Here is a 23,625-nt window from a genome sequence, read left to right on the forward strand (position 1 = left end):
TTCTTGGTTGAATATCATTTATTTAGAACAAGGGGCAGAAAATGTGTACCAAAGCATCCAAGTGATGCTGATACGTCAGTAGACAAGTGAAAACAGGGAAAGTGAAAGGATCAACAGAGTCATTAGGATTCATTGTGTGAGGACCAGGAATGTATGTACAAAATTTCATGGCAATGCATCTGATAGTTGAGATGTTTTTCGTCTGGACCAAAGTGGCGGACCAACGACAGCACTGTCTTCCCTACATACTCACGCCGCAAGCACGGCTAAATGAATGAATTACCAGTTTAAATGTAGTCTGACACTACATTAACAAGCTATTCACTTACAGTAATAAGAGTATGTGTCCTCACAATTGTGAGATACCCCCAGATCTGGATCTCTGCCAAAACACAATCACCTCTTCCTTGGCCCAAAGGTCTGTCAATCAATAACATTTTATGGAGATCCATTCATGAGTTTCTTAGATATGGTGTTGACCGACAGACTGATGAAAACATTACACCTCCTGGTAATAAAGCTGCAGTATACTGTAGGGATGGAGCCATAACGTTGCCAAACCCAAGTGAGGCAGATAGAGTTTCTGATAAGAAGTATGTGAGCTGATGTTTCTGACTGTAAAGTTTTATAACCATGTGTGTGTGAGACATAAAAGCAGTCTTGCGGTGAGACTTGGACAGAGAGAATGGGAGATCACTGGAAAAGGTGTAAATATTTGAGGATGTAGCCAAAAACAAATCCCAGACAGAGCCGAGCGTTTTCTCACAAGCCAACCACAGTGTGTTTTATTGGGTGCTTCAGTAATACAAGTGCACAACAAACCACTCTGCAATTGCAGAGGTGGCGGGTAGCCAGTAAATATACAAGTCCTGCCTCTGTCACGGGCAGACCTATACTTTTGTGGTCTGCCTCAAAAGCCTTAGAAAAAATACATACAGTACAAACAGAATCAGAGGAAGTTAAAAAGCATGAAGGATCCATTGATGCAAACCTTCCTGTTCCATGCAGATAACATATTGATGACAAATACAAAAAAACAAACAAAAAAAAAACAAACAAGGAAAACAAAGTAAAAGCGTATATTCTGCATGTTTGTTCCAGGTGCCACTAAGAAAATGAGGATACATACTGTATAGCTGGAGGACAATGCGTATGATAATTATAATATTCTGTGTTTTTTTTCTCCAATACAATACTTCCAACATTCAGATATTGGAAAATAAAAATCCCAATCTACTCTTTGTATAAAAAAGAAGCTTTCAAGTCAACAAGGAACAGAGGACATTATTTTAATTTTTTTTTGTTGTAGTTTGATTTCTTTTTTCTCTTGCTTTTTTTTATTTATTTTTTTATACACAGAAAAGGTAGATAAAATGTTGGGGGGGGGGAGAGGAGGAGGGTGATAGAAGGGCAGGTATACCGTTGCACTTAGTGAGTGTGCTTTGACAGACTAAGGGTGAGAGAGGTAGAGAGAGAGGTACAGTGAAGGGTGAGGGAGGAGGTAAAAGGAGGAGGAGGAGGAGGAGGAGGGGTGGTTCATGGCAGGGAGTCTATGTGGCGTATCTCTTCGTCCATTGTTTGGCTATTCTGTCATGCTCTGTTCTGTTGGTCAGGTACTGTGTGGCGATGCTTCCCACCAGAGGGTCGGCTGAAAGGCACAAAGAGAGAGAACGCGTGAGCTATTGGTGAGTATAATCACAAACCCTGGATCTGTGCTGTAACACTCGGGTGAGAGACGGTTTGCAGCGACACAGTGTCCTCAAAACTATGTGGAAAACGTTTGTGCAACGGAGGACGTGTCACATCGCGAAAATGATCACGTTTCAAGCAGTGTTTTTGTTGGCAAGGTAATGAAAATTGTGTACATAACAAAACACTCCTCGAGTTATTGTAGTGCAGTTTTTCTCTTTTCTTTTCGGTATTTATCAGTGGTGCAAACAAACAAGAATAAATCTGGTTTTGGTTTTCCTCGTCTACCGACAGCAGAATGTCTCACAGCAGATTTTTGTTTCCATTACGACCAGCTTCTTTTTATTTCATCTTTATTTACAAAAAAACTTGTGAATATATTAGGTTGTTGTTCATTTCCCAACTTAAAAAAAAAAAAAAGAAGACATTTCTATATGTTCTTACATAATAACATACCACTCAATAATGAATTTTTCTCTCTTTCCGTTGCTCTTCAAAGTTACTCTGAACATTTCTCTAAGTTGCTTGATAAATGTTAATCGATTATTTTTTAGAGCCATTCTTAGTAGTTTGATAAATACAGACCCTGGACTTTGAATATGTTGACTAACAGTGAGATGCAGCAATCAGTTTGTGTACAAGCCTCATTTGAACAGAGGGCGGGACACCGGCGTCCTAGTGTGACAGTGATAGTGTTAATGCCAGGTCCTGAATGGCTGTGTGAATGGCTGACATTCAGAACGGGTGTTAAGATTACATTAAGCCTCCACTTACACCTCTCATTAACACGCGACCTGTATCAGGATATTGGATCGGTATGAAGAAAACACATGTTAATGCAGGTGTAAATGAACACAGCGTGAGTGGAATGCATACAGATCAGCCAGACCACATTCTGGAGGTGGTCTAGCTGCTGTTGTGATCTGATCCGTTACAGCCTGGCTACAGTCTTAAGGATTTGTCACATTAAATTCCCATTCCAAAAAAATGTCCCCACACTCTGCAGAGAACAAGGACCTGATGTCCTGTTTCTGTTGTGAGAAATAAATAAATATTGATCAGAGCAATCACAAACCATAAACAGAGTATGAGAGTGACGCTACAGTTTGTCTGGCAGAGTGATAACGTACCAAATACAGTGTTAAAAACATGTTGGAATCACAACTTCTCCATTTCCAAACACAGAACATTATGTTTCTACTGTCCAAACACCCATTCGCCCGGTCACAGTTGAACAAAGGTGAACTCTGACCTGTGAATTTGCCGGAGCAAGCCAGACGTCGCACCGAAACAGGAAATACACTCTTGAATTTATCTGTTATTTACAACTGGAGACGGAGTAAATATTTGTATACTGGAAATGTAATCTGACCAAGACTTTAAAATCTGTACAGAAAGTCTAAAGGTGACCTAACTCCTGCTTAAGGAATTTGTATATCAAACAACCAGAGTCTACTCTATTAGTAAATCTGCAGCTCAGTGTTTGGACCAGTGTTTTAGGTTTGTGTATTTTCCTCTTACTGTTTCAGTTATCTCCCACAGAATTATCATTTGCAAATTCAAGCATTTTATAATAGGAATTTTTATATGTATGAACATTACACCAGAATTAAACCCGACAAGTGATTCCTTACATTTTCTAACCATTTCATTTCACATCATGAAGCCATTTACAACATTCACTCTGGCTGATTGACTGTATGTTCCAGACTTTAAAAGAGTTTTGCCTGGGGGACAGATGTAGCTTTCATTTTTATTATGGGGACCCTCAGTGGACTCGATTACATGGTCTCAGATTCAGCTGTGTCAATGACCAGTTTTTCATATTAGGGGCAAAGAAACCCCCTGAGGAGCAGCAAAGACTGTGGTGATTGAGGGAGAGGCGTTGAATAAACTTGGAAAATGACCATAAAACCGACGTGGTTGCAGGTTAATTCTCTGTACTTGGCCGACTTTCATTATTCTCACATATATGATGTTGAATTTAAAATTGCTACAGGTGAGACATTTTACATCTTTAAACATGGACCGCTGATGAAACAATTCACCGGCCGGGTCCTGAGTTTTCTTGGTTTTTACACTGATTTTGCAGCCTGCACTCATTCACCTCAACTATTCACTCCGCTCTCTGGCCAACAGAGTAAATGACACACTGGTTTTGTTATTGTTTTACCATCGTACATGTTTTTTCATTCAACACTCGTTGTGGGTCACTTGCTCTTCACTGCTGTGAAATTGGGGTTGTATTATTTATGACATCGAGCCACTGACTGAGCCAAAGATCTGTCAGCGTGGAAAATAACGAGAGTTCGAATTGGTTGTGGCTTACTTAATACATTGTTAACAAACCTGGAAACCTAGAGATTTGGCCTTGAGTAAAAATAAACATTACATTCAAAGCGGAGAAAGAAAAAGCAGTTTGATCTGTAACACAGTCCATCACCTATTTACTTTATTTAGATGTGGATCTTACCTGGGTTACAGTCTGTGAGCAGGGAGCAGATGGACAGCAGCACCTTGGAGATGGTGAGGGCGGGGCTCCAGTTGTCCTTCAGGATGTCCAGGCAGATCACCCCCTGACTGTTGATGTTGCAGTGATAGATCCTCGTACGAAAAGTTACCTGCAGGTACGAAAATAATACAGTTCAGGAATAGACACAAAATGTTCTTACTTGCTGAATGACAGGAAATAGAAGTTTATTTCTGTGACAATGACGGTGGTGGTGAGAATAAATCTCAGCAACACAGGAACTCAGTGAATAGATCATTTTCTGGATTCATCAGTCAAGTGTTTGGTTTATGAAATGTCAGAAAATACTGGAAAATATTCATCAAAAATATCCCGAAGCCCAAACAGACAAACAGTCCAAAGATATTTGGCATATTATCACATCAATCAGAAATTTCAGCAAATCCTCACAACTGAGAAGCAAGAACTTTTTATTTTTAGATTTATCTGTTATCAAAATAGTTGCAGATAAATTTTCCGTCATTCAGCTTGTTGCTACAGTTCTGAGGATGTGCAGCGTTATTTATTTAGACTGTTGTCTAAAAGAAACATATTGTACTGCATAAATGATTAACAGTTATTCATACGCATAAACCAATAGATGCTTTAAAATAACCAAGAAAACATATAAGATGAAAGAATTTGAACATAAAGCCCTTCTTGTGTAGCTATTAAGTTAAAGTAATAGTTCAAACTGTTGGGAAATATGAGGATTTGTTAGAGCCAGCTGATGGTTTATTTAGCTAAGGAACTACGGTAATTAAGACAACTAATTAATTGAGCTTGACCTCCTGTAAAACCACAACTTGTCTTTTTCACGCTTTGGTTTTTACACCGATGACAAATGAGACATAACGTGGAAATTAGAGAGCTACTACTATTTTATTTGGAGAGAGTGAGGTTAGACATTTTCCCCTGCTTCCAGTCTTTATTTGAAGCTAAGCTAACTGCCTTCTGGCTTCAGCTTAATATTTAATGGATAAATATGAGGATGTTATTCATCATCTCATCTAACGTTCAGCAATTAAGGGAATAAGGGTTTTCCTAAAATGCTGAACTCTTTAAGACTGACACAAAATAACCGGTAAAAATCCCTTCGTCATCAAAGGCAACTCTAACTTTGATGTCACAGTTTACTGAAAATGACCACGAAATTTTAATTGTTGCAGTCAAAAGTTCAAACCATCTGATCTTTGGTTCGCTTGACCCTGAAGCCGACGACCTTTTGAGTGAAGAATGTGGCCTGTGATGTCGTCAACCGGCATTAAACGGACCACATTTGCTTGACTGACCTTCAATAGGAGACCAACTTTACAGATAATGTGATTGTGCCATGAGTGTAGTTTGAGGAAGTGAAAACTTTGTTTCGCCCCGTTTCTGTGAAACACAGCATTAAATTGTATGACACTGCGAGGGGTGTGGGTCATTGCATCATCACACAACAGGGTTCAAATGATGAAGTGTAAACATTCAACACAGTCGGTCCCGTTTTTGAACACAGGTTCTCCGGCCGACAGACGGAGCTACTGCTTAATGCTGAATAATTGTTTTCTCTTTTGTGCTTCTCAAATACGAGGATTTGCTGCGTTTCTTGGTCCCTCATGACAGTCAACTGAAAGTCTTTGGGATTTGGACTGTTGGTGTGTTGGCCTTTGTCTGTAGGGAAATAATAATAATAATAATTTTTCACCATATAATGAAAATCCTAGTTGATTTTAAAATGTATTTCATCAGCAGTTTTGTATTCCTGTTGTGCAATCCTTGCTAACTCTTAGAAATTTCACAAATCAAAAGACACCAGACATCAATCAATGAGTGTAACATGTTTAAAACTGTATTTCGAGCTGAAACAATTAGTCAGTTAATGTATTTTAAACCGATAGAAAACTGATTGTTTTACTTTTTAAGCAACCTGAAATAATCCCACTTCTTTTAAAGACACAAAAAAAAAAAAAGCCCAAAAATCCACCTGTTGTAGATTTTCTGAAATGTGACTATTTGCTGCTTTTACCTCTGTGTTTTGGACAGTTGGTCAACAAGCTATTTAAATATGCCAGCTGGGGGTCTGGAAGATTGTTTTGGGCAGTTTTTTTCTGACATTTTATAGTCTCATTAATCAGTGACCTTTGACCTTTACTATAGAAAAAGCCATCACTTCTTCATTTGATCCCATTAGACATTTGTGTGAAATTTTGTCAAAACTGGCGAATTAATTCTTGTGTTATGGCCAAAAACATGTTTTGTGCTGTCACAGTGACCTTGAAGTTTGACCTTTGACCTTTGACCACCACATTCTTATCAGTTTTTCTCCAAGTGAATGTTTGTACCAAATTTGATTAAATGTTCCTGAGATATCACGTTCATAAGAAGGGGAGGACGTTCGTACCTGAAAACAAAAAAATACCTCTGGTCCAGCAACAGCCGAGGACAGAGGCAAATCATTAGTGGCTGCCCTAAATAAACCCTAATTTATAACTGCAGGCCTAATTGTCACATTTAAATATTTCATCCAGGGAGTCCGTGTTGATCTCAACAACCACCAGTCTCCATCACCGGCCACTGAGCAGCTCCACTGGAGCAATTAAAGGCACAGATGTTTGATGTATTGTTCTTTTGTTCTGAATTAAGGACATAAAAATACTTTTAAACATAAATATAAAAAGACAATTAACTGATAACTGAAATGAATCAGCAACCATTTTAATTGTTTGACTAATTGTTTCATCTCTCAGCTGGTATTTCAAGTCTTTTCCACTTCATCAGGTAAACTACCCCCATTTAAACCATAACAGCCTCTCATTTGTCTGATAACATGATCTTTAAAAGTGGCTTGTGAAGATAACTTTTTGGCCATTTGCTTACAATAAACAGAATAATGAAAAAGGCTTTAATTGATTCAGCCAATAGTGATGAGCTCAATGATCAGAACCACTGCTTTCCAGATTTAATCCAATATTCCTGTTACATTTGTATGACCACAGAAAAAGGGAGAAAAGAAAGAGTTAAGAGGACAATCTGTTAAAACCTCAGATAAGAGCATGTTGGCAGTCGATGAGATGAAAAATATGAACAGGATAAATTGTGATGACTCCGGGAGATGAACTTTAAGCCTTTAAAGAAAGACAATTTGCTGCACAGTCTGTCAGGTCCGTGAGAAGCTTGTTAGAACCGGTGAGACGACGACGACAGTTAAAAGCTGCTGTGGGCCTTTCACCTCCCGTCTCTCCTTCATTCACATTAACACTGAGGTATCAGCATCAGTGTCTGTACGATGGCTCTGCTTCATGGCTCCACTGAGTGACATTTAACACCGTTTGTCACTGCAGCCACAAAAATAGCTCTAAAAAGGTCGGCGTTTTATTGCAGCCAGTGAATTTTATTATTTGGGTTTTATTTTCTGCTGTTTTGATAGATTCAAAACAGCATTTACTCCATATAGTCAGAGAGAAATGTTGCTGTGCTTTAACCAACAGAGGGCAGCATGATGTGAAGCCAAAGCACCACCACAATAACAGTTTTGTTGTCACTTCGAATATTAGACTCCAGCACCCGAGTGTGAATTAATTCCTGCGCTTGTCTCAGTAAACAGCCTTGTGCAACCACACGGCCTCAACAGCCGACCTGTAACATCTATACTGTAATGTTACCTGCATTTGTGCTCTCCTAAAATACTCTCGTATTTACCACTGGGCTGATTGTGTAGTCCGTCTCAGCTTGGGTTTGAGCTTGACGTCTGTTTGGTCCTGACACCTGACACCTCTGTTCGCCCTGCTGCTCCAATCACCAACATCTGGCCCTCCTGACCCTGACCCTCCAGAGGAAACCTCTAATGAGCCTTGGCATTCCCAAAAAAAAAAAAGGAAGAAAAAACTCATACAGGGCAGGACGTTATAAATAACCAGCCCCCTCGCCCCCACCGCCCTCTGCAGACACAGAGCTCCTCTCCTGGCCCTAGTTCGGAAACAGAAACACATCCACCTGGCGAACTTGTCAGACCGAGTGAGAGGCCTTTTGTCTCTTTTTAGTGATTTTAAAAGCGAGTCCGGTTCTGGATCCAAAATTCCCAAGCCTGAGGTCTGAGTGTATTCAGCAACTGAGCTTCACTGGAGCGTTTCTATAGTGAGGGAGTGTATGGCAGCTACAGGCCCAAGAGTTTGGTGTGGGTGTGGGTGTGTGTGTGTGTGTGTGTGTGTGTGTGTGTGTGTGTGTGTGTGTGCAGGGGGGTTTGGCTGCAGATCACAGTGTGTCAGAGGGGTAGGAGGTATTGAAGGGGGCGGAAACACTCAAGCCCCTCTGGCTACAGAAAGCTGGGCCGGGGCCTGTGGATTTGTTTGAGTCTGCTGTCAAACACAGAGCTGGTGGTTACACAGCACAAAGAGCGAGAAAGAGGGAGAGAAGAGGGCGAGCGAGCATTGGGAGGGGTGTGCATGACAGAGAGAGAGAGAGAGAAGGGAGTGAAAATGAAGGCCAAGTGAAAGGGTAATAGGGTGCGCGGCAAACTAAAGGGAGATTGGCCCTGACAGTCTGCATGTTCAATAATGACATCCACTCAAGATCTCTAAAGTACTCTGCAGACAACACACCACATGAAACAAGCTGAGCATTAAACAGGTCAGGGTTCGGCACGACCCAGATTGCGAGCTCAAATCACAACAGTTCATCATAGAACAAAAGTGAAAAGTGCAAAACAAGCTGTGGAGCAGCTGGGTCAGAACGCCGCAGCTCTGATTCTCAACAGCCATGACATCACTGTGATGCTCTACGACCTTACTATCACCGATTCTTAGACGTAGTATAAGTCACACTGCATCTCGTGTCACTTCTTTGTGCGATGGGAGGATAAATAGGGAGAGATCACGCCTGGATCAAAACTTGCATGGTCAGTGAACTGGTGTGTGAACCCACAAACGAACAGGATGTTCACTAATTTCCTGGGTGTGATCAGATTTTTGGAGTAGTATCTTTGGCAAACTGGAGTACTAGTTGGAGTACTCCGATAGAAACCATGATACTGTGGCATGTAAACACTTTATGCAGTTTTCTGATCTTTCTTGGTTGGTTCAGACACAACTGCACACAGATGAGCAGAAACCTTTGAATCATGAATGCAGGAATATGAATACCAGGGTTTCTCAGGCTGTATCCTGAATATGACTAAAACCACGATAAGACTCAGAACCACTAGTGCCAATTTAAATGCAGTCACTGTCAACCCTGGGCAGGTTTCCAGTCCATCACAGGTCAACTAAAAAATTCATGGCCCACATAATGAAAGATAAAGACACAGTCTGTTCTAACAACAACGATATTTTGCTGTGAAAGCAGTTCAGTTTGTTGTTTCGGCCAACCCATCAAAACAACTATCAATAGTTTCTGCAGCATAAAAACCGAAAACAGCAGCGGCTCAGCTGACTACATGTAAGTTAAAGGGGTCACTTCTAGTCACACATGCGTTCGAAATTACCAGCGTACTCTGTTTTCAGCTCATTGTCTGCGTGCGTCTTTAATTAAAGAAAATGTGTGGCTCTAGTGTGTGTGTGTGTGTGTGTGTGTGTGTGTGTGTGTGTGTGTGTGTGTGTGTGTGTGTGTGTGTGACTACAGGCCAATCTTAGTTTTAGTCTTTTCCAGATCGTTAAATGACCCACATATATTCCCTACAATTTTCCAGGCTTGCCAGATCCTGTGTAGTAAGTCAATACTCGGTCAGCTAAACAAGCAAACACATATTTTAACGCTAGCATCTACTGGCTGCTGACCTTGGGGGGTTTGAAGGGGTAGTCTGGCGTGAAGGCGATGTCCAGGAAAAAGACGCCTCCCTCGTACACAGAGCCCGGGGGTCCCAGGATGGTCGACCTCCACTCGTAGATGTTGTCTCCTTTGGGGCCGGCGCTAGAAAATTGAAACAAAAAGACGTGTTAATATGTTAATCAGCGCAGCATCCTGGAATCGACAGCCCGGTGTTCAAAGTGCCAGTGGGCTGATTTGGGGGGGTGGGGTGGGGGGGCTGAGGTGGTAAATGCTAGCTTCTGACAAGTTAATGATGGAGATTTGGGAAATGCTGAAGCTGTTGAGGGTTTGAGGGTTTTTAGTCTGAGGCTATTTTAGGAGGATTTAGATTATCTTTCATATTTTTGATGAGGAGATTAGATTACCTGCTAGTGGGAGTTGAGTTGCTGAAGCATTTCTGACATACTGACAAACACCAGTGAACCAGAGTAAACATGCAGCTGTAAAACCAAAAACTGTATGAAAGGCTTTACATAATAAGAAAAGAGCTTCTGTATGAAGAGAGCGCAAAAATGATTTCATATTCAAGCCAGTTGTTTTCATGAGATGGGTATTTACGCTGAGTGGAGACTGAAGGTCACATCTGTTGTATAGGCCCAGTAATTAATGCCATTTCCATATTAAGGGTTCCCTCCCCCCTCTGTTGTTTGTGGTAAGACCCTGAGTTGGCGCGGAGCCAGGAAGAGACCGGGACAATGTCCAGATCACAAAGCTCGGGACAATGAACAATCCCTGCGATTTCATGTAATTACCAGGGATTGTGTTTGACGCCAACCCTTAGCTGCTGGCACATGCGCTTACAAATGTGTGTATGTGAACTGCAGTCACGCTTTCACTCAGGGCTGTGATATCACTGGTCACTTTTACTCAAAGATAAACCAACAGTCTGAGACAGAGAGTTGCTTCAAGCGGCTGTGTCAAACAAACTGTTAAAACGCGGCATCTGGTTCCAGGCATGCCCCTGACAATAGATCACTCTCCATAAATAGAATTTAGACATTAGATATTTCCTTCCTCCTTCAGTGTCAACACATGCAAATTTCCATTAATCTACTTTGCCACTCTTTCCTACTGTTCTTCTCTTAAGCCTTCTTTAATTAGCTAATTATGATTACTTCTTCTCTGGGGAATTACTTCAGAATTCATGTCAATCTGGACTTCTGTTGTTACAGGCACAAAGACAATCTTGGATCATTTTTTTTGTAAGAGTGAAAATCAAATAACAAAAGCAGACAGAGGGACGATGCTGGACAGCGTTAGTGCACAGGAAAGAGACACATACAGGCCATTTGTTTCTGTAAACCTAACACTTATAGTGGTACAACAGTACTACCTTCCCACACACACATGGAGAGTGGTCGTTGTACAGAAGGACACAGATGTCAGACAAGGTGTTAAGGAGCATGTTCACTTTAAACATATTATTAGTATAGTAGTTTTATTCGTATTATGGCGTATTAACGACATCGGTTTTGTTTGTTTTGGCATCCACGGATTTGTAAGCACACAGAGACAGATGTTGACATCTGATAGCCGGCAGCTTGTGCTTGGAAAGCCTGTCATAACAATATAAAGTGAGCGCAAACCACATTATGAACTGCTGCTCATATTCAGCTGTTCCCACATTCGTCTGCCGTGCTATTCAACAGAAGTTAAATTAGAGCAGAAGATTCCAATATTTCCATCACAACTATACTGAAAGTGGAGAGGTTTAACACAAGATGTCAGGCTGCCAAAGCCGTGTCCATTAAATCAACTACTCAAAAGAAATTCCAGTTGACGAATAGAAAGTAGGAATTCTTTGATGAAATGCCCAATTTTTGTCCAATGGTGGATTCAGAACTTATTGTCCTTCTGCAGACGCATGCCGTCAATCCCAGACCCACATCATCAGTGCTACTGATGCAAATGCTTCTTGTGTAATTACTGACACCCGAAACTTAAACAACAACTTAAGATTCCTTAGTCGATCAAGATCCCTAAAGTCAGACTCAGTCCTTTGAATTGAGGCCAGTCCAGTGACAAAGTGGAGGCGCCAATGCACAGGCAAGAAACACTGCAGGGGTTTCCAGCAAAAAAAAAAAAAAAGAAAAAGTTGAACCTGGCTCAACTTTCAGCACAAAGGAACAAAACGCCATCCCGAAAGACGCTTCAGTGGCCAATCACATGCACACAAGCACCGGTTTTCCTTCTGTCTGCCTCTTGATGGTTGTGACAAAAGATAAAATAGCTGCTTTCCAGAGTTGTAAGAATCCTGTTGCTGAGTATTATGAACTGCTGTGCAGCATTTTGGAGACTAATAATCCTTCAAACTCACAGTTTGTATTACACGTCTCACCAGTGTCACAACCCGCCTTTACTCCGTCGATGTGGCTTTGATTTTGTAATTAGACCTGACTGATTGATTGATAGATACTGTAAATCTTTTCAACTGTGGCTGATGACTGAACCTGACCACTCTCCAACTCTCTATTACTATTTCCTGCTGTTGACAGAGCCATATAGACAGCTTATTTTCCTTGCTCAAGGCAATCTTCCCTCTGTGAAACCTGCGCTTACATTTCGTTCGTTTTATGTGCTACACACACCTCAAGGCAACACTTCCATTATCGCCGCGCTATTCAAAAGCTTCCCTGACACCACGGTGAAAAGGGAGTCGGCTATTCCATTTCTAAACATCTCCAGCAGCAGCAGATGCTCACTTCCTTTGACGCTGATGAGTTTGTAGCAGCGATAATAACTTGGACGTGGAGGGAAAGATAGAGATGAGCAGGAATGGCAGAGGTCCTCGCTCAGCAGAGAGATTGCTGTAGGGGATCTGACAACCGCACAAGGGCTGCAGATAAAGGCTAAGTCAATAGCTGAATGTGCATGCCACCACTGGCTGTTGCTTGGAGACCTCCTCCCCCCACCGGCTTGGGCGTTCCTGTGGTGCTTTGTTGCAGCTGGTTGAGGGCCAGCTCATTCAGGTTCTGACAGTCTCACACTCGGCCATTAATTTTTAGGGAGAGGTGATCCGTGTGGCCCGTCGCAAGAAGCTCGAGCTGAGCCTCATCGAGTCATCTGCAGATTCGTACTGCCAGTGGATGTTTGCATGAGATCCCATTAACCATGCTTTAATTAATGCACCGTTAATGTCAGGATTTAATGGCTTACGATTCCTCGACCCTGGTTAATAGCTTTGCAGAATATTATGCTCTGTAGCTGACAAATTCAATTTATTAATTATTGGGTTATAATAAATTTACAATTTTGCAAACGCAACTTTAAACCAACAGGCTCATTTCTTCATACACCGAGGTTCTGTCTCGTCACGCACGGCTGCAAACTCCTAATTCTCTAAAAACCACTGCTGCCAAATCAATGTGAAGTCAATGAAGGCGTTAAGAACAAAAAACCTACAATAATCTAACACCCGGCACTAAAACTGAGACCGACAGCTAGATAAATATTACATGTCACTCCTGTCTTTTTCTATCTCTTCTCTTCTGTTCAAGCAGACAGATCTCCCCTGCACAAACACATGACGTTAGCTTGTGTAACAGTGCTGCTTATGGGCTTTGTTGTAGGCTGCAATAATAATAACCTCTGTGTAAGTAACACTACATCTGCAGTGCACCGTCAGCCAAATTCCTTGTTTCAGTGAGTATTTGGGTCATTTGTTTCAGGGGTCTGGGATACATTAGTGCGCGGGTGTCCGTGAGAATCTCGCCACTGCCCTGTCCTCCGACATTACGCTCATGGAGGAACCCACTTTGACAGCTGGCCTGCTTCCTCTGCAACACAGCACCAAAATAGTGCAAAACCACAGATTCACACTGTTGTCTTTCTCTGAGTTTTGCTCTTTTTGTTATTCTTAATAGAAATGAGACTTTACTAAACGTACAACCAGCACCTGCTTGTACTATTAGGATGATTCCAACATGTTTGTGGTTCCTGTGAGGGAGCGAGTGATTGCATCTCACACTGACCTTGTTCAGAACCACATCGCTGCACACGAGGCTGAGAAAGACTGGACTCTGTGAAACCCAGAGACTCCACTGAGACATGTTTCAGAGTAGGAGGATTGAGAAAGCAGTTTCTTCATGGAATATAAAGAGGACACTGTGCCGCAGACCTACGTCGTCATTTTTACCTTTCATTCTTGGTTCCTGAAAACTATCCAAGCCGTGCCTCATGATCACAGACAGCAGTAATGATTTCCATATATATTGAATGACCTTTCCTTCCCATGATACAGTGCAGTATGTGAGACCAGGGTGTCCTTTGCCCATTTAAAAAAATCATCCACATTGCCTTATTTCATAGACAGGACAATTTGCAGATTGGTGCCAATGCCAAAAGTTAACCTTTATCTTGCAGCGCGACAGCTGGGCTAATCTGCACGAAATCGCTAACCTATCTCACGGTTATTGTCACCTTGAGCCGATTCCCACAGACATCAGGACTGAGGTTAAGTTGATGACAGAGATGTAGTCATGAGATACGCCTGGTGAATTAATATCCTCTAATTATATTTAAATGGTTAAAACTAAAAAAAAAAACAAACAAACAAAAAAAGATTTTCCCATGTTTCTTTTTTTGATATTCATTAATTTCACTCCAGAGCAAATTGAAATGACAGACCAGAATAAACTTACATTCCTACATCAAAGAAAACATTGTAAGCGACCACTATTAAAGAAATGCTAGAGTCAAAAACCACAGTTGAAGGGGAACAAGCAGGAACAAACAGTCTTGTGTCCTTAAAATGACTGTGTGGGGCAGCGAGGCTCTGTCAAAGAACCGGCTCCAGAGAGTTCACTGCTCAGGCTTCAAAGACCAGTTGTGCTTCCCTTTAACTTGCTACGCCCGTGCCAGGCTGTCCTAAGCACTAAAAACAGACTGGCAACGGCCAAGTCAGAGTGGGTTTCATCGTCCGCGATTAAAAAGGATATGCGGAGGATGTCTTTTTTTTTTTTTTGTAGTTCAGTTATGTAAAACTAATCATGCAACTCGCAGCCATGTGAGAAGATCTCCTGCTGTTGAGAAATGCGTGAGATTTCAAGGGAACCACAAAGTAAAAAAATGATGTAAAATGTCGTTATTCGACCTCTTTTCTCAGAAAATTGTCAGGAAACATTTACTCCCTTTCAAAGAAATGCTTTCCTCACCTCTTGCAGCTGCTTCTAATATTGATTTCACAAAAAGGGATGTTTTGGGTGAACTTAGTGCCACTAACAAATATCTTCAGACGGCTGCCAATGGTTGTGAACAGTGCACCTAGTCATTTCTGGGTAAAAAAAAAAAAAAAAAAAAATGTCATAGTATAATCCAAGTCCATCCAGTGGCTGCAGCAGTTGTATGAAAGATTTCTGTGGGTTCTATTTTACCAGCATGAAAACTGGTCAGGACTCCATTGAGACCAGCATGAATCCAAGCTGACCCCCAGCTGGTCTGCCCCATGAAAGTTTTCAGTACTCAAAAGATTATGCTATACTTTCTATATCCAATAGTGTAGAATATCCCTTTAATTTAACAACATAAAAAGGTGGAAACACTTCAACAGTAGAAACGAAACACAAAACCGGAGTGTCCCTAATTCAGCCTGTCACACAGAGAGCTGTTTACAGAAGCAGGTAAACAGCCATCTGAGCCAAAAACTGCACCAAGGGGCTGATAAATAAAACAGGAAAGTAAACCAATAATTGAATGTGAATCAGTATGTTTTGGAGCTTGTGAATACCGCAAAGCACAAATAAAGCCATTATCTGCATTATTCGCCATTCCAGTTCATTCCCCACAGGTGCTTTTTTTTTTTTCTTCTTTTTTTTTCTAATGGCACCGTCATTCAGTTAAGATCTCCTTTTCTATCAGTGTGGCTGCTGCGGTTATCAGAAGAGGAACTTTAATGAAGCAATCTTCTTTCCCCCCGACCGTGAAAGAGCTCCAAGACCAATTACTGTGCAGCTCAACAGGCGAGGTGACACCTCCTTCCTCTGTTCTCTTGTCTTTATTGTCTCAAATGACATGGTTTGTTTTTTTAATCAAGCCTTTTATTGTTCATCTGTACAATGAATACTGCAATTACTGACCGGACGGTTTATCCAGCAACAAGGGGAAATGGTTGAGTAGGTGGCTGCATGCTTTCCAAGTAGAAGGGAATAACACAATTTTATTCTCACAGGAAGGCAACCTCGCATGCTGGGCTCAATCAATCCAAACAGCAGTCAGTATTGAGTTGAGGAAGTATACTTGGAAAGAGAGGTTTGAGGAACTGGCCTTTCACTCGGGAAGTTTGTCCTCGCTGGTGTTTAAAGTCGTGTTAACAAAGCTGTTAATAAAGCAGGGGGTCTGTTTATTATCCTCAGTCTTCCTTTCTAATTGAGTGAGATTCTTCTGGTGGTACAACGGAGATTTTGGTGCAGTAAGCATTTTTTTTTTTTTCTTTTCCTCCGCATCTGAGCTGCTGCATGCAGCCCAAGTCTGATGCAGTGCAAACGTTTGCCTCTGGCTAAGAATGAATAATGCAGAGCATATATCATTATCATAATACACAGGCACTGCATAAAGGAAACAGCACAACATCATGAGTCATAAAAATATCACTTAGCCAACAAAGCATTGCTGTGCATCCAGGGTGAAGGATGACACAACAACTAATAGTGAAAAAAAAAAAAAAAAAAAGCTTTAGTTCAATAAACTGGGACCTCATGACCCACAAAGCAAAGCTGCACAAAATAAAAGCATTTGAAGAGCACATTGACCTACACATTAATCACGGTTGATGTGGTAGCGTGCAGTAGCTTTTTCCAACCATTTTCTGCAACATGACAGTAAAAATTGTGTGTGTGTGTTGAGCGGTAATTATAAACATTTGCTTTGCTTGAATAAAACAAGTTAGAATTTGTGCTGACATGTAAATCGCTTTCGCAGGCCAGGGACTCACAGGAACACGGCTTCAGGAAAAGAAACTGCCTAAAAAACAGATTTGCCCTCGAGACAAAACTGCAGCCTTGTGCAATTTATGAACTAAATTAGTCAAGAGTAGGATGTTAATATTTTTAATCTCACAGCCCTACACCAAAAGTGTGTTCAACCATAATTAGACACAGTGTCTTCAGCCTCCCTGCTCCCTCCACAAAGGCACTGTGGGCAGCCATTTGGCCCCCGTGGCTGAGGGATTGGACTTATTACCAAAAGGTCAGCGATCAGAACGAGCAGAGCTGCTGTATCTGCTGCGGAGCCTGATACTCCTGGTGGTCTATTCCCACGACACCATATTAGCCCTGAGGTTTGCAGGTAGAGGAATGGAACAAGAGTTTTAAGCTGCGTGTTGAACAAATCAACACGGGGAGAAGGTTATTCATTTGGGATGTTATTCACTGGTTATTATTCATTTCACCATTTAACAGGATGTTAACGAGTGTTAAACATTTCATCCTCCAGACCGCAAATATGTCATTAAGACGCTCTAAATGTTCTTGGCAGGAGCGACAGTATGATTTGTGACTTCAGAGGGAAATCCATTAGGTTTTTGAGATCCCAGTCACGAGGGGTAATGGGATCTCAGAGCAATTGTTTGCTTGCGAGTTACTGTATTTGTTCGCTTGCCAAAAGATTCCTGTGTTTGCGTTGCTGTCAGCCTCACATTATCATTCAGTCATTCTCAATGACCTAAACGGGCTTCTGTGAAAACAGGCAACACTCCACCACAAAATGTCCACACGCTGTGCTTCATGCTCGGCTTCCCCCACAAACCCATTAATAACACTGTGGACAAATGTTTGCCAGAAAACTACCTCACAAATGAGGACATTGAGAATTCAATGACACACATGAATCAAAGCAGGCCGTGTTCACTGTCAAACAAGTGCCGCAGTGGAAAACATTAAGGATAAATTAAACTCTGGGCCGGCGTCGGAGGGAGAGCATATGTTCCCTTCTTTCTATAGGGGCAAATTTATTTCTTTTCCACTCAAAATTTTGTGAGCAGAAAAATGATGAGGGCAGGTTGGTTCGCTCGGGAAGAAAATTATTTTCAGCAGATGTTTCATAGGTGCACTTGGAGAACGGTGGCCATAACAAATCAGCAGAATCCAGTCTGGCACCATCCATCTGTATGCTGTAACATCCTTCTGCTCTAGTGCCAGGCCTCAGACATCTTTATTTATCTGTCGGAGAGATAGAGCATTTCTCCCCGTCTCATGGTTCATTTGGGACCTCTTGTATTTACCGTTAATGTACATATACATTTACAGTATATGTTGGCAAATAAGAAAAAATACAGTTGGAAGTAATGAGATTTGACCTGGTAGTCTTTCTCCCCTCCCCCCTTTTCTGCTGTCTTCAACCAGTCCTCCGTTTCACTCCTTCAATATTCACTTTTATGGAAGCGAAGAGCAGCTGAAAAATGTCCAATATTAAAAAAAAAAAAAAAGAAATCAAACCACAAGCTAAAAAGGTTCAAACCTGAAACATTCAAGATGCTAAAAATGATAAAAATTTTATGTAATACAGCTTAATCTAACAATTATTAACCTTTCTGTCTATAATGTCTGTTTTAATGTCCTTCAGCTCATCTTCAAAAGTCTTATTTCCATTTGCCATTTAAATTTTCTGATTGTTTCAGTATTTTTATTTTTTTAAAGTAAAAATGTCAACCAATCTCTGGCTTCAGCTTCTCCAGTTTTCTTCAGAATTTTGTGCTTTTCTTTGTTTTACATTATTGTGAAATAAACATATTTGGGTTTTGGACTGTTGGTCAAACAAAACAGGACTGAAACCATATTTATGAAGACTCAACTAAATAAAATGTGACTGGGGTAAATTCCACAAAGGAAACTTGTTTACCATTGGTATTTGCTCCCTCTTTCTTCATTTCAGAAGCATTTCATCAACTCTAAAAAAGGTCAATCTTGCCCAACCCCCCCGGTCTGTCTCTGACCCTGCCCTATGCCTATGTGAATGTTCGATATGCTTTAGCACCAACGTCACCATGAAGACCCCTTTTTATTTATTCTGCTTGGTGAGCTAAGTGATTCTGATTCTGAAGTGGTGGTCATGAAGGTCTTCAGACTGTGAGGTTGATGGACAGGACCTTCTGTAAAAGGTCACGATCATGCCAGCATCAGGCGCAGATGGGTGCCTATAATTCATCAATATTTATAAAGGCAGCGATTATGGAACAAGAAATCGATTAGGGCCGATTCATCCAAGGTCAAAATATAGCTGTCAATGTTTTTACCTGCTTCAAACTGACATGACATCCCAGAGATCCTGCCCACGATAATCCAGTGAAGGTGCCATGCACAATACAGTTATCAATTCAAATACCCGCAAGGTATTCCTGGAGCTCATCCCTCCTTTCCTGCCGCCCTGTCCCCACGCCCCCTCATGAATATTGATTAACCCCCCCCCCACACACACACACACACACACACACACACACACACACACACACTCCCCTGCTGTGCTTAATGGTAACACTGTGAAAAATGACGCTGGGTGTGTCACTTGCACATAATCCCCCTGGGGCATGGCACAAAACTAATATGCAGCCATCACAGACAGGAAGATGATCCCATCAGCGAGAAGAGAATTAGGGATCAGAAGCTACAATGAGGAGCACTTGATTCTTGGTGAGAATGGCTGACGATGATGATGATGATGATGATGGAGATACATATTCATGTCAAGGCTTGAAGCCATCGAGCACGTGATGGAGTGACCAGCTGTGTGCGTCTCGTGAAAGGACCGTTTCCCTGCAGCTTGTATGATATCATCAGGGAGAGACGGCTCTGTTTTGGGCATCATGGGGGAATTACATCACACTGGGAAAATCCAGGGACCCAAAGAAGGCTATTTGTTCCACAGGCCGGCCATGCAATGCAGCTCTACTAAAAGAGGATTGACATTTGACATTGGCTGCAACTAAGGACTGTTTTGATCATTGATTAATCTATCAATTGTTAATCTCTCGGTCTATAATATGCCAGACAACAGTGCAAACTGCTTTTAATGTTTTAATGTCATTCATCCCCCGTGACGTCTTCAAATGTCTTGTTTCATCTGACCAACAGTCCAAAGAGAAGCGTCAAACGTAAACTGGCTTACATTTTTTGATAGTATGTAAGATATCTTGTATTTTTCCTCATCATACTTATTATACAAGGCCCTTATTTCCATGTCTTCTTCTTTGATTATTAGCTGTTAAACTAGCTCAGCTTTTAGCACTATATCACGCATGTAGCCATCAGTCGTCAATCATCAGAGCATATTTAAGACACTTTTACAGGGTTCTCGTTTTAAACAGAGTCAGCTGGGAACATTAAAAAGTCTGCCGGAGACAGCGTATTTCAACAACGGAGCTAACAGAGATAAAAGCTGCGAGCGACAGCTGTCATTTCAGCCAGCAAACATCTGTAGCTGCTGCCTGGAAATTGAGAAGCTGCTTTTATTTACTCCTGCCTGAAATCAAGGCCCAATCGCTTCAAAACGTACTTAACATTTCTCGTGGTGAATCTGCCACAGATACATAAACCGCTTTGTGCTGTATGAGAAGGGAAAGCTCCACAGGGTTAGCAACAGTAACATCTCACTGTATGTAGATATATCTGTCTGTATATTTATACGCTGTTGAAGTGCTTTCAGTTTGTAATGCTCAAAGCACTTCATGAGCTATTCTGTGATTTAGTTTTGCAAATTACTCTTTTGCTGTACCAAGTCTCTCTCTGCCTTATCTACTTCCACTGCAGTTAGTGGTTTCTTACATTTCCCAGAATGACTTGTGACAACCTGACAGAGGAAGGGGGTGAACTTGTTTCTCAAAATGCACCATGGGTTGCGGCTGCATTGCATTTAATCTATTTGAGCTGCCTCGGGACGACAAATTGGTATCTCTGCCTCTTCTTTCGCAACGGATAATTCTGCTGTGACTGCTGAACATCAGTGAACAATAGCTGCTTCTCTTTGGATTCAGATAGGCTGACACCAAAACCTGACATTTACTATTATGTTTTAGGCAGCTGAACATTGTTTTGCTCTCCCTCCATTGTCGACGTAGTGTTTTTGTTTGTCCATCTGTGAGAGGAAGACAAAGGCAGAGCTGTTATTTTAACGACGTCAAGGTGTCTTTGTTTGGATTTCTGTTTGAAATATTGGCGTTGGTGGATCAACATCACAAGGAAGTAATAGTAACAGCTCATAACAGTCACAGCTATGGCACCGCAATAAAAAAAAACACAGCTAAAAAAATCCCTGTGATTCAGTAGCAAGGAAGTATAATGGGTAAGGAAATATGAAAGTGAGAAGCAGAGAGTAGTATTTCTATGACGGGTGTAACAGAGGAGGAAGATGTTGGAAGGATGGGATGTAATTCAGATGGGAATGTGGGTTAAACCAGAATGATTATTTCAATTTACAAATTACCAGTTTCTTTCTATGTAAATGTAAAAAAAAAAAAAACTGGTTCCAGCTCACCTGTGACAATCCTGTGTTTTATATCAGTGTAAACTGAATTTTGGTGTTTTGGACTGATTATACAAACATCAGCACCTCTTGTGCTTTAGGAAATTGAGATGGGCATTTTTTTTTACTATTTTCTCACACTTTATATACAAAACAATTAGTTTTTTAATTGAGAAACGAATTAGCATATGGAAAATATGCATTAGTTGTACAGCTGCAGCGATAGGTTTGCAAGTTTCCAAAGCAAAACATTTTCGGTTGCAACTTTCTAAATGTGACGATTTTCTGTTTTTCTTTGTCAGATATGACACCAAAGAGAAAATCTTGTGGTTTTGGACTGTTAATGAAACAAAACAAGCACAATGAAGACAGATACAGCAGCCTCTGACAAACTGTAAATGCCATTGTTCACTATTTTGTTATATTTCATACGTAATAAAAATAACTGGAGGTTGCTGCCATAATACCAGGAATTCAGTCTAAAACTTCTCTGTGAATTCAAAAAAAGAAAATAGTGAGGTGACCAAAAACCAGGTGACTTTCCTCGGTAGTAGACTACAGTTTTGGTTCTCAACTCAAAAAAAGACTCTTATCAAAACCGAAACACCCTGCGTGTGACTCACCCTTTCTGCCGTCGATGGAGCAGCGCGACACTTTAAGATGATGACATAAACTGGAATCTTTAAAGGGCTGAGGAATTCAGAAATACTCATAAGCCTATCATGTTCCCCCTGTTAGTGTATCTAAGAAGTTTTTTTTTTTATTCCTAAAAAAAAAAATAAAAACCATTGCAATATTTGTTCAACTTGCAGGCAGGAAAAACGCCATTCCCTTCAAAAAGCTGCTTCATTTGCATCAATAGGTGTAAAAGCACAAGCTGCCTGCACAATATACCTGAAGTGTATGACAGTGAGAATAATTGCCATGTCAAATCCTCTTGGGCTTCAACGTGTTCCTGTTGGTTTAATGTATGACAACTGCCAGGGTGACGAGCGAGCTGTCACAAAGCTGAGAGTGAGATAAAGCTCGGAGACGAATTTAAATACTTGCTTGTGTTTTCCAAGTAGTGACATAGCACTTAAAGTATGTCTGCTCACACTGTAGGGAAATTGATTTATTTTTTTAACTCCTTAAAGCTTTAATATTCCAGACTCCTCATAGTCACAGAAAACATAAGCGAGTCAGTGATTTATCCACACACATGGGTTGTTGTAACAACAGTTTGTGCTTTTAACTGCAGCTGAGGGTTAACACAGTAACCTTGGATGGATGCTACAAGAAAAGCGTGGGCGTTTTATTAGACTTATCAAGTGGGCACCTCCTGCCACAGATGTTTCACTAAATTAGATCCTCAACACTTTGAGGCGTTAAATGTAATTTCTGGCTCTTAGCACAGATCTACACTGAAAGACACAAAGCAGGGCTCTCCATTTTACAGAGGGAAACGCAGCATGACGCCGAGCACAGCCATGAAGGCTATGTGCTGAGAGAGGCTGTAGGTGATACGAAGGAGACTGCAGATTTTAACTACATGATGAGGATGGCAAATTGTCTCTGACCGGAGCAAAGTGGCGAGGGGCTCCTCAGCCAAGAGACGGATGAGATGACATACGTCAACCGGCCTCCCAGCGCCGCGTTTGTTGAATGTGCCGAAGTGAATCTCTTTAACACAACTCTCTGTCTGCCTCCTGAAGGGGGGCAACAGTCTGTGACTCCATTTGTCGCTGGGAATGAAATGAATAACCTTTCAGGCTAACCTGGCCGGAAGCGGTGAGCGTGTGGCATACAAATGACAACACAAGCTCCACGGTGTGCGCTCATTCATGCGAGAATGTAAATGGTGCCGTGGTCGTTTTTGCATGAAAAAAATTTTTTGGTGGTTGATGCATCTGAACCCCGTCGCACCCCCTCGTCATTGTGAGCAGACAGCTAATCTGTTTGGGTGCATCACAGAAAAACACATTATTAGATTCTGATATCATTTTAGAGTATAAAAGGGGAACACACACACAGAAAAGGATTATCTTGAAGAAGCTTAATTGTTTCCCAGGCAACTAGTTCCCCACTAAGACGATGACTGTGAAATTTCCGCTAGCGATTATTTTACTTTCAAATGACTTACTCGTGTCCTCCAGCTAAATCCTTCATGTGAGCCAACCTAGATTTTTTTGGGGGGTGGGAGGGGAGGGGAG

At 41.3% G+C, this 23,625-nt stretch overlaps 1 protein-coding gene and 1 long non-coding RNA gene across 2 annotated transcripts in view; one reads left to right on the top strand and one right to left on the bottom strand.

Annotated features, from left to right (window-relative positions):
- Positions 1-757: 757 nt before the first annotated feature.
- The window catches only part of LOC111644511 (ubiquitin-conjugating enzyme E2 E2), a 26,848-nt gene continuing 3,980 nt past the window's right edge, over positions 758-23,625 (bottom strand). The window contains exons 4-6 of the mRNA XM_023393403.2: positions 9,955-10,087; positions 4,163-4,310; positions 758-1,648 (exon numbers count right to left, since the gene is read on the bottom strand). Of these exons, the coding sequence (XP_023249171.1) occupies positions 1,551-1,648; positions 4,163-4,310; positions 9,955-10,087 (379 nt within the window). The 3' untranslated portion in view covers positions 758-1,550. The remainder of the gene's footprint in view (positions 1,649-4,162; positions 4,311-9,954; positions 10,088-23,625) is intronic.
- Positions 1,546-23,625, top strand: part of LOC147817597 (uncharacterized) — a 31,752-nt gene continuing 9,672 nt past the window's right edge. Inside the window, exons 1-2 of the long non-coding RNA XR_015436241.1 lie at positions 1,546-1,685; positions 4,150-4,316. This is a non-coding gene — a long non-coding RNA (uncharacterized LOC147817597). The remainder of the gene's footprint in view (positions 1,686-4,149; positions 4,317-23,625) is intronic.

Source organism: Seriola lalandi, unplaced genomic scaffold, assembly GCF_002814215.2.
Source record: "Seriola lalandi dorsalis isolate HSWRI2012SDOR001 ecotype SW California unplaced genomic scaffold, Sedor1 jcf7180002054934, whole genome shotgun sequence".
NCBI lineage: Eukaryota > Metazoa > Chordata > Actinopteri > Carangiformes > Carangidae > Seriola > Seriola lalandi.